At 40.9% G+C, this 12,123-nt stretch overlaps 1 protein-coding gene across 3 annotated transcripts in view; it reads left to right on the top strand.

Moving 5' to 3' along the window:
- reps2 (RALBP1 associated Eps domain containing 2) overlaps window positions 1–12,123 on the top strand; it is a 128,539-nt gene that overhangs the window by 53,254 nt on the left and 63,162 nt on the right. For all 3 annotated transcript variants that reach the window (XM_078409486.1, XM_078409488.1, XM_078409485.1), the window contains exons 5-6: window positions 7,239–7,345; window positions 10,462–10,612. In XM_078409486.1, the coding sequence (XP_078265612.1) occupies window positions 7,239–7,345; window positions 10,462–10,612 (258 nt within the window). The remainder of the gene's footprint in view (window positions 1–7,238; window positions 7,346–10,461; window positions 10,613–12,123) is intronic.

The following is a 12,123-nucleotide window of genomic DNA, read 5'->3' as shown; positions in this document are numbered from 1 at the left end:
CCCCTCCCTCATTGGCCGTCACTCGGGCGGGTCCCTTTGTGATGCCATACGCTGAACATGGCAAGCGCCAGTTTCATAAGGTAATTTTTAAACTCTAAAATCTCTCTAACTTTAAAAATATAAGACCAATTTGAATGAAACTTGGATGAAAGTGTCCCCGGGACAAAGGCGAGTACAGTGGTCCTAAAATTGTTGTGCTATCGTGTGATGGGGGCACAAAATAAGTTTACATCACAGGCATCCGCAAATAAAGATTCAAACAAACAGAGAGTTTGAGCAAACAAATAATCAAACAAACAAAGTAATATATAAATTTAAGAGGGTTGGAAAATGGGTGGCAGGATCTGAGGCAAATGTGCTGAGTCCTTCAGCAGTGATTAGCAATTTTAATTCCAAGATCTCGATTCTTTAACATTGGCCTGTTCCACCGGGTGGCGCCAGCAGTGGCTGCTTCACCAACAGTCTGTCTGTCCCTTTCTTCGTTGTTTTTTTAGTATGTGTTAAATGTATGTTTTTAGTGTTCTTTAGCTTGTTTTTTGTGAAGGGTGGGGAGGGGGGGGGGGGAGTTGGGGGAAACTTTTTCTAATCTCTTATCTCGACAATTTTTTCCGTATCGTATCTCCGTCCGCACTGCGGCCAAACATTGAGGAGTTGGCGGTCTTTGCCTTTGATTTCAAGACCTCCACCGTGGGAGCTGTGGGACTTTAACATCGCGGAGCTCGCGATCCCTTTGCCAGGGATCAACCTATGAGCTCCACCGCGAGTGCCTGAGGACTTTAACATCGTGGAGCTCGCGGTCTCAAGTCATAGACTGACATCGGGAACTCCAAGCCGTAGGAGCTTCGACCGCTCCGACACGGGAGCTTCAACCGTCGCCTGCGGGAGCTTCGATCGCCCCGACATGGGAGTCTCGATCGCCCCGACGGATGGTTCGACTGCCCCGACCGACGGAGAAAAATGAGGGAAGAAGATTAGACTTTATTGCCTTCCATCACAGTGAGGAATGTGGGGAATCTGTTGTGGTGTTAACTTTTATGTAGTTGTGTGTCTTTTTGCTTTTTTTGGTATAGCTGTATGGTAATTCGCAGATCACTGTACCTTGGTGCACATGTCAATAAAAGAACTTTGAAACCTTTGAAACTGAAGCTGACAGGAAGCAGCAGCTGATCAGTGGGTCAGTTGGGAAAGGAGGTTGGGTCACTGGTCAAGACTATAGGAAGAAAAGTCTCTCATGGGCTCCACTCCAATGGGAGTCAGATTTTGGCATTTTCTCACAATCACAAAAGCAGCCTGGAAAACAAAATATGTCCATGTGAGGTCTAGAAGAGATTCCTGCTGCTGGCCCTACAAGGAATATCAAATAAAAATACCACAAAATGCTACTTTTGGGACTGTTCTGGACCCACCTCCGTCTGGAAGCGAATGGGACATTTCCCTTCCAAAGCCAAATAGTAAGATTATAGTCGATGCCTGACATTGCTATCTTCTCCTCTTCTATACATTTGAGGAATAACTATGACAAATTCATGTTGGAGTCCTTGTCTCAGAAGAGGTATCAGAACAGTCTGTTTGGGTGCTACAGTTTGTTCTTAAATGCCTACCTGGTTTCTGTTGTCATTGATCTTTAAATTGCTATTCCTCAGAAAATGAAGACAAAATTGTGCCATTAAACCACATAAGGCCTCTACCGAAGGCACACATTTGGAACACGCACTTGACACAAATTCTCTGTTGTTTTAACAGCGTTAAAGAGAAAGTATGATCTAACCCATATATGAGCTTCTGAGAATCTCTTGGCAAGCATCCCACATAAAAGGGTAATTAAGTCCATAAAAATTCTGCTGAGAAGTTTTAGGAAGGAAACGAGTGAGGCGCAGTGTCAGAATGAGAAGTAACATTAAGCAGAGCACTTCAGGAAACAGAATTTAGATTCCTGTTTTCTTGTTGTTATCCATTTATGGAAGGCAACTGATCTGGAAAATCCATTAGAATAAAGGATGGTGAAGATTTGCAAAAAGACAGAACTGTGATGCTGTTAAACGGATATCTGACAAAAAAGAACCTTGGTTTAAAATGAAAACAATAATGCACAATGAGCAAGTACAAGAAACTTATTAAAAAGCGAGATTTTGTTTTTGTTTTTTTCTTCTCTCAATTCAATCTAATTTTCACCTTCCTAATTTTGACATTGCTGTCCTACCAATGAGTAAAACTGTGATAATCAGACACACTTGGGAATTTGGTGAGGAATTTTCAAGACAGTTGCATGCTGCTAATTCCCCAAAACACTTTCAATCAGTTTTTAATTACATCAAAGTATTATACTAAATTCTCCATTGTACTGGAGAATTTCAAGGAAGCATAGGAGCTGGAGACCCCATGTGCCTTTGGACTTGGACATTGAGCTGGTGAGCATCGGGGAAATGCCAGGGCCGGTGAGACTCAGAGTAGAATGGGTGGTGAGTATGGGAAACATTATCTGCTAAGCCAGAAACCAAACCATTGGAATTCCTGAATGGGATATTATCAGTGTTTCACAGTGCACGTTTTTGGCAATTATGTTTTGTCAATAAAAACTTGCTGGTTTTAACCAAGGAGTCTAAATATAATTGTAAGTGGAAAAGTCAGTCAGCAGAAAAAGATGAATTACTTCTTGCATATGTACAGGTCACTTTTCAGAAATTAAATGTCAATCACCTGAAATGGGGGTTAAAGGTGCTTAAAAATTGTTCAGTGAACTGTCAGCAGATGCATCCACTTATTTGTAGGCGATGTAGTCCTACAGTATGAATAATTGCTTCTTCTTAGGAAATCATGCCTGTGGGAAACCAGCTAAAATAGTTGAGGGTTGATTTACAGGTGAGGATTTTCTAGAAGTGCTGTTTCAGCAGTTCTGTGGCACACATTACCATTATTACATAGACATCCAGTGTGAGTTAATGGTTCAATTCTATGAAATTAGGAGCTCTTGCAAGGCACAATAAAAAAGTTCTGCATTAGTCATCTGAGGAGGGCTGAGCTCAACAGTTCGCATGGGTAATGGACAATTTAATGATTCAGCCCCCTGCCCAAAGGGGCAGTTATCAGGGTTGCTGACACATGCCGGAACGCTGAGAGACTGGGTTTAGGTTACCTATGGAATTGTCTTTAATGAAATAAACCCCCCCCCCCTAAAAAACTACCACCATTAATACTCGTTAATGGAAGAATGACTATTTAGCTAAGTAATTGGAGAGATAAAACATAGAACAAACGGTACAGCACAAGAACAGACCCTTCAGCCCACAATGTTTGTGCCGAACATGATGCCGTTAAACTGATCTCATCTGCCTGGGCACAATCCATATCTTTCTATTCCTTGCATTTCCATGTGCCTATCTAAAAGCCTCTTAAACGCTCTGACAGCATTTGTCTGTTTCCATTTAATCAATATCATAGAAAGAAACTTGAGGAAATGGCTGAAAGTTTGACCTTTGCATCATGTATTAAAATATTAAAAATATTAAAATATTAAAATATTAGTTGTCAAATATACCAGGGAGTTTTTTTTTCTTCTGATGGTACTTAAGTAAATTCAGTGTATTGCAATTATCCACACTTGGCAAGTGGTTGATGTTCTCTGGAGGAATTTAGGGGACTGAGGATCATGCTTAATAAGGAAATCAGGGGGGCATAAAGGGGGCAAGAGATAGTTCTGGCAAATAAGATTAAGTATCATCCAAAAAACTAGAGGACATAGGTTTAAGATGAGATGGGAAAGATTTAATAGGAACCTGAGGGGCAACCTTTTCACATGCAAGGCGGTGGGTATATGGAACAAACTGCCAGAGGAGGTAGTTGAGGCAGGTACTATAACGACATTTAAAAGACATTTGGACAGATACATGGATAGAAAAGGTTGAGAGTGATAAGGGCCAAATGAGGGTAGATGGAACTAGCTTAGATGGGGCATCGGCAAGCTTGGCTGAAGGGCCTGTTTCCATGCAATATGTCTTTCTGAACATTAAGGGAAAGGGGTTACTAGAGAGAGAAAAGGACCCCTCAGAAACCTGAGGGATCATCAATGTGAGAAGTTGCAGGAGTTGAGCAAGGACTTCAAAGAGTATTTCTCAATTTGTACTATGGAGAAAGACATGAAGACTACGGAGCTTGGGATAGTAAATGGAGATATCTTGAGGTTGGTCTGGTTTAAGGTCATGGTGGTGCTGGATTTCCTAAGACATATGAAGGCAGATAAATTTCCCAGGCCTGGTCAGATATATCCGAGGACGCTGTGGGAAGCTAGAGAAGAAATTGCAGGGTCTTTGGCTGAAATATATGAATCATCATTAGACACGAGTGAGGTGCCGCATGACTAGACAATAGACAATAGACAATAGACAATAGGTGCAGGAGTAGGCCATTCGGCCCTTCGAGCCAGCACCGCCATTCAATGCGATCATGGCTGATCACTCTCAATCAGTACCCCGTTCCTGCCTTCTCCCCATACCCCCTCACTCCGCTATCCTTAAGAGCTCTGTCCAGCTCTCTCTTGAAAGCATCCAACGAACTGGCCTCCACTGCCTTCTGAGGCAGAGAATTCCACACCTTCACCACTCTCTGACTGAAAAAGTTCTTCCTCATCTCCGTTCTAAATGGCCTACCCCTTATTCTTAAACTGTGGCCCCTTGTTCTGGACTCCCCCAACATTGAGAACATGTTTCCTGCCTCTAATGTGTCCAATCCCCTAATTATCTTATATGTTTCAATAAGATCCCCCCTCATCCTTCTAAATTCCAGTGTATACAAGCCTAATTGCTCCAGCCTTTCAACATACGACAGTCCCGCCATTCCGGGAATCAACCTAGTGAACCTACGCTGCACGCCCTCAATAGCAAGAATATCCTTCCTCAAATTTGGAGACCAAAACTGCACACAGTACTCCAGGTGCGGTCTCACCAGGGCCCGGTACAACTGTAGAAGGACCTCTTTGCTCCTATACTCAACTCCTCTTGTTACGAAGGCCAACATTCCATTGGCTTTCTTCACTGCCTGCTGTACCTGCATGCTTCCTTTCAGTGACTGATGCACTAGGACTCCCAGATCTCGTTGAGCATCCCCTCTTCCTAACTTGAAAGTTGCTAACGTTTAAACAGCCTCTGTTTAAGAAATGTTGCAAGGAAAAGCCTGGGAACCATCGATCTGTGAGCCTAACATTTATGGTAGGTATGTTACTGGAGAGGATTCTGAGGAATAAGATTGGATAGTCATTTGGATAGGCAGAGGCCGTTTAGGGATAGTAAACGTGGTTTTGTTCATGGAAGATTGTTTCTCATGTTTTTTGTAGAAGTAATAAAGAAGGTTGACATGGGCAAGGCCATAGACATTGTCAATGTGGACTTCAATATGGCCTTTGGTAAGTTTTCGCATGGTAGGTTGCTCTGGAATGTTAGTTCTCATAGGATTCAGGGAAATCTATTTGCCTAGGTAGAGATACAGAAGCAGAGGGAGATGGTGGAAGGTTGTTTTTCTAACTGGAGGCCTATTACTAGTGGTGTGAATCAGGGAACAGTGCTGGGCCCATTGCTATTTGTGGTTTATATCAGCAATTTATTTGAGAATGTGCATGGCATGATTAGTAAGTTTAAAGTAAGTGGTATTGTAAACAGTGAAGACGATTATCGAAAATTACAGCTGGGCAAATGGGCTGAAGAATGGCTGATTGAGTTCAATGCAGATAAGTGTGAGGTGCCTTTTGGGAAGTCAAACCAAGGCTGGACCTTCACAGTGAATGGTAGGACACTGGGGGGTGCTGTAGACCAGAGGGATCCGGGAGTACAGGTGCATTGTTTCCTGAAAGTGGTATCACAGAAAGATCAGGTGATAAAGATGGCTTCCTTAGTCAGGGTATTGAGTATAGAAGTTGGGATGCTATGCTACAGCTGTACAAGACTTTGGTGAGGCCATGTTTGGAGTATTGTGTTCATTTTGATCACCCAACTATAGGAAGGATGTCATTAAGCTGGAAAGAGTGCAGGGAAGATTTACGAGGATGTTGCCTGGACTTGAAGGTCTGAGCTATTGGGCAAGCTAGTACTTTATTCCTTAGAGCGCAGGAGGCTAAAGCGTGATCTTATAGATGTGTATAAGAACATGAGGGGTATTGATGGGGGGAATATACAGATTCCTTTACCCATAGTTGGGGAAATCAAGAACCAGAGGACATGGGGATATTGTGAGAGGAGGAATATTTAATAAGAACCTAAGGGGCAACTTTTTCACTCAGTGGGTAGTGAGTATATGAAACGAGCTGCAGAGGAGGTAGCTGAGGCAGGTACAATCACAACATTTAGAAAGGTACATGGATAGGAGACATTTAGCGGAATAATGTAATGTAGGCAAATGAGATTAAACTTAGATAAGGCATTTTGCTCGGCATGGACAAGTTGGGCTAAATGTAGCACAAAAATGGGACATGCAAACTTAGCATTTGGAGATGCATGTAAAAAATGCAACACATCAGTGTCAAAGCATAGACTCTTTGCTCACATCTCAGCAAGATATGTTCTTGTTTTTTTTGTGATGCACCCAATTGCTCCATTTTTTGATGGTGAGCGAGGAAATGTGTCTTTATCAAGCGCACAACTGATGCCAGAAAAATGTCCGTTAATTGAGGTTAAGGTTAATTGCACACAAGAGCCTGGCCCGATTAAGTTCAATTTTACATGGAAATTGGGTTAAATGACTTTCAATTAATCAAATTTCTAGGTTATAGTTTTGCAACTGTGCCCGGGTAATTTTCACGAACATGAAACCTAGCTGTCTTCTGGCATTCCCTGTGCCTGCAGAGCATCCAACAGAAGTACAGTATGCAAAGGATAATCTTGAGATACACCAATTCTGGAACAGCAAGCATATTCACCTCAAACCAGCCATAAAAAGATGACTCCATAATAAATCAGAGTTGTTGGCAAACCATCTCTCTGCCCCACGCTGCAGTAATGATTAAAACGACTGCCACTTTTGTTAGACCGTCATTTTAATTGCCTGTTACTAGTCAGAATTTCCAACCAGTCACTAATGATTCATAAACCATGAATCACAACTCAGTTATCCTTTGCTGTACCTCGAGTGCATTCTATAGACAGATGTACAAGACTCCACAATAGTAGAATTCATTATTCAGTCATGGTAAGTTTATGGCTGCAATTGCCGTGTGCACTATATTTCAATTTAAATAATTTTTCTTTGTGTTACAGTCTCTCATGAAAGGAGCCCAACTACAGGTTCAATCATTTATCCAGATGGACAGACCCATGGGAACTATGAACCTAAACCTTCCGTTATGTATTCATTTTATGCCCAGGTAAACAAAAAGCTACTAAAAATGCATTTTTAAAGAATAATTCACCAGTTAAATCTGGGATTTGAGAAGCAAATTTTTGGGGGGGGTTAGCAAAACAAGAAGATTGTTTCAATACAAATAGTGAAGTCATCGTTGACGCTTGAAGGAGGAAATGGGGATCTCCAATAAAGAATCCTGCCTTAAGTGGATATTTTGTGAACTGGTTACTGCATATCAAATGTTGCCTTTGTCTTGATGGCTACCTTTTTGTTGGCTGCATCAAGCTTTTCGTAGAACCAAAGTACACAGACACAAAGTCTCACTATATGTTGAGGTTCCACTTGTCCCTGGTATTGAAAATAATGGCCCTGGACTCATTGCCACGGAATGCTACATTCAGCTGGACTTTGCCACACTACCTAGTCCTTGTAGAAAAGCTTCTGACTTATGATCACAAATCCATCAGGCATTGGTCAGCATGGAATGTCCTGCAGGGTCTGTGGGAGGTCATGATAGATGCTGGAGGATGGTTTTCCAAGAAAACTATCAAAACCATTTCCCAGAATACTTCATTGCCGGAACTCATCACAAACACCAAGATCTCACTTGGTAGGCAGTGAGCAGGGCACTCCCTGACAGATCCTTTCTGAGTCACACTCCCACTACATGATGCAATGAGGGTGAGACATTTGCCCAACTCTTTGTGCACTGTGCGTTTGCAAACATTTGGAAAAGAATGCAGAGATCTTTGTCAACATTTATCCCGAGCACTTGCTTAATAGAGGGCTCTCTATTAATAGGGACTCTATTAATAGCTCTCTATTAACAGCTCTCTTAATAGGGACTGTTCCCAGGGACACATCAGTTGCTCTTGAAAGATCATCAACTCAGTGAAATACAAGCTTTCATCTGCCCAAAACCCAGAAAGCCGTGTATTGCTTTGTATTTCCTGTATCTATTTTTATGAGTAAAATTTATTTTTGAAATAATATAAAGTACTTGAAGTTTTAAACCAGCATGGAGGAGGTGGGCTAGGTGAGTCTTTGATACGGGTGATGGTAGTGCCACAGACTGCAAAGAATTAATAAGTACAAATAATTCATAAATAAGAAGCCCTCCGTCTTTTCTGGAAATTATGCAGCTTTGTTCAACTTGACCAAGAATTTTGCAGCCTGTCAGTCTGATGTAATTTTCATTTTCAAAAAATCCATATTTCCTCTGTCAATCTTGAGTTACTTTGTGGAATTTAACTTGGTTCTAGTGAGTGAGGTTTTAGCAGAACATCATGGAGCTTTACTTTGAACGTGTACTTGGCCACAGTCTTAGTTTCTGTGGACCCTGCACTTCACTGACTACCCAGGACATCAACAGCTATACAGTCTGGGAATAAAGGAGCTGATAGTTGAGTGTTTGAGATAGAGGATCAGGAAACCGTTATCCAAGATACATTTGAAATATGCTATTATTATCAAATAGAAGAGACCATTCAGCCCACTATATCTCAAAGTAAATCCACTACCCCACTTATTTTGCTGTAAGCTTTTTCTTCCATACATCAGTGAAGTTCCCACATATCAATCAACACCTGCGATAATCTCTTTTCCAATCACAAATTAATGGACATGGAGGGAAACTGGAATAACCATCTGCAGGGCAGCTGCCCATGCCATGCCAAATTATGCCATCCCTTGCACTTATTGTGCTTTCAGGACATGGCAGTGTCATGGCGTGGACCTGAACCTTTTGTTTTGCTTTCCTCAGTCATCTCCAAAGCGACAAAACCTATTGTAAGTGGAGAACCCAAAGATTACACAACACCCATTAGTTTTGATGTTTAAACAGAAGTCAGTTTGAATTGTTTATGCATTTCTGCAGGGACCTCATCACACTTTATTTTAATGGCTACTTTAATGAGCTAAATAAATTGAATTGCCTGTCCAGGGTGCAGCTGCTCCTGTGAAATGCCAGCTGCCTTTCTCTTTGACTGCGGACTATTGTCAACGTGGGTTTCACAATGAGAATTAATCCGGAACAAATTATACAAAACACTAAGTTACCAAATAAAATTGCAGCAAATGCGACAAAGGCATGCAGAACGATAAACTATTTTCTCTTAAAACGGTTTCCTGATCCTCTATCTCAAACTACTAAACTACCCTGAAAGAAAAATAAAGCAGTGTGATACTACCCACGGGGAAATAAAATGTACCATTAACTGCTTCAGAGTAAAAACATACATGAGAATGGATTTTGACTTCAGCCTGCTCTCCACATGTACAGCAAATATAAATTAATATAATATTTCATCATCTGAAAAAAGACATCCAAGTTTGAATGTGAAACACTGGTCAACCTGTACAGATTCCCGCTCATATACTGTATGTTCCTCTACTCTGGCAGGGAGCACGCCTGAAAAAAAGCCTGTAATGTTGGTAACCACAAACTAGGAAATGAGATGTTTAAAAGAAAGTAATTACTCAGACACTAGTTGTCTCCTTGAGCAGGTGAAACTTCAAACACACACATTTGTTGCAGCTTCCAGTGTGCCATCTTGCATGCACAAGCGAGGCATGGTGAAGTTACCCCTTTGTGCTGCCTATTACTTCTGTGAGTAAGCTTTTCCCTACAGAATAATATCATCCGTTAACCACCTTGATTTGGGCTCCAGCTATTCCCAGAGTCCATTGGGGGAGGATCTTGGTCAGCAACAGTCCTGTGAGCTTTCAAGCTCTTGGATAAAATTGTGTCTGTCTAATGATATTCCCTTTCCCATCATTATACATATACATGCAGAGTGGCAGCTTCATGGGGATTTACCTTAATCTGGATTCCCACCTACTCCATAGAATTGATCATTATCATTCCAATATAAAGATATTCATTCTGGAATGGAGGCATCAATTCAACATAATATGTAAAGTTAGAATTTCCTTTTATTATAGTTTTTGACATATTGGCCCTATTGAAAGCAGGAGGGAAAATCAATTTTATCATACCATGCATTTTAAATTGCCCATGGTTTCCACAGTTTGGTGCATAAGCAAATTATGTGGGTAAGTCATGCCTAATTAGAGATAGATGTCTTTAAAATCAGATCTGCAGCAAACTACAGCCCAGTGTCTTTTTGCTCTTTATAGAAAGAAACATCTGTGCCACCTCCAGATCCAGAACCACAGGAAGATCTCTCGGAACACACAGATGACCCCTGGAGGATAACTAAGGAACAACGAGAGTACTACTTCAATCAGTTTAAATCCTTGCAGCCTGATATGAAATCCCTTATTTCAGGTAATACACTGGATTCATTTTTAAAAAAAGGGAAAAATGAAGAATTGTATTTATATGTGTAGTAAGGAACTGCAGATGCTGGTCTAAACCGAAGATAGACAGAAAAAGCTGGAGTAACTCTATGGCTGAGGCAGCATCTCTGGAGAAAAGGAATAGGTGACGTTTCGGGTCGAGACTTCTGAAGGGTCTCGACCTGAAACGTCACCTATTCCTTTTCTCACAGATGCTGCCTGAACCGTGGAGTTACTCCAGCTTTTTGGGTCTCTCCAACTGTATTTATACAATGTCTTTCATTTTCCTTTAATGATGTTCCAACATCATGTTACAGATGTACACACTTTCAAAGAAGGAACTAGTACATGGCAAATCTTACAAACAGCATTGTAATCATGACTGGATTATATGTTTTAGTAATGTTCTTTGAGGGATAAATAAAAGCCTAGACATTAAAAAAAAAAACCTTGCTTGACTTCAAAGTAGTGGCATGGCATTTTTTATATCAATCTTACAAGAGAGAGAAATGAAGCTTCCAAAGATAGATCTTCTCACAATGCAGCACTTCGTCAGCACTGTACTGGAGTGTCAAATTGATTTTTATATGCAAGTCTGTGGGTCTTAAACCTGCATCTTTCTTAGAATGCTACCAGCTGAAACCCAATTGACACCATCTGCCAGATCTGTCCTAAAATAGCTGTTGTTTCTGTATATTTTTAATACTGTCTTTGAAACTAATGGTAAAGAGAGGTTGGTAGGGAGCATAGCAAGAGCCTTATGTAGAGGGTAGCAAAGGCTAATGCAGAGCTTAACTAAGGCCCTTCCCCTGCCCCATGAATCTGAATAGCACTTCAGAAAAAACACCCTCCTCACAACCTGATGGTTTCTATTTAAAGATGACACATGACACCTGAATCCCACTCTACAATGAACCAATGTCACACATAAATGACCAAACTTAAACCCACACAGCAGCCTGAATTATGATTATGCCTTTGTTTGCAGCTTGATGAAGTAAGTGACATATTAACATTAACAATACATTTCCTGTCCATTTTCTTTTTAATTATGTGCTTGTTGCATGTCCATGGAATGGAAGTGAATGTCCACAGGTGCATATCATGCCAAGTGCTTTAACTGTTTAAAAATTGGTATCACTGTTAAAATGAATAGCTTTGTTGCAAATAGTTTCCATCTAAACGCAATCTGGGATAATGGGCAGTCAAAATGGTTTTAGCATGTGCCTTTCATAAAATAAATAAAAGCATGTATAACATTTTAAAACTCTGGAAGATGAATTGCAATACTTTATTGGTGGCTTCTGGATGTTCCCTTTTAACACCATTCTAGTACTGAACCCTCTCTCTGTCTTGTTAGTTTATGTTAGTTTACTCCTGGAAGTTATTTTATATAGAACATTGGAGTAACTCAGCAGGACAGGCAGCATCTCTGGAGAGAAGGAATAGGTGACGTTTCAGGTCGAGACCCTTCTTTAGACTGATGTCAGGGGAGAGGGA

Source organism: Rhinoraja longicauda, chromosome 12, assembly GCF_053455715.1.
Source record: "Rhinoraja longicauda isolate Sanriku21f chromosome 12, sRhiLon1.1, whole genome shotgun sequence".
In the NCBI taxonomy this organism is placed as follows: domain Eukaryota; kingdom Metazoa; phylum Chordata; class Chondrichthyes; order Rajiformes; family Arhynchobatidae; genus Rhinoraja; species Rhinoraja longicauda.
Note: the sequence above shows the minus strand (reverse complement) of the source record. Positions and strands in the feature narration are given on the sequence as shown.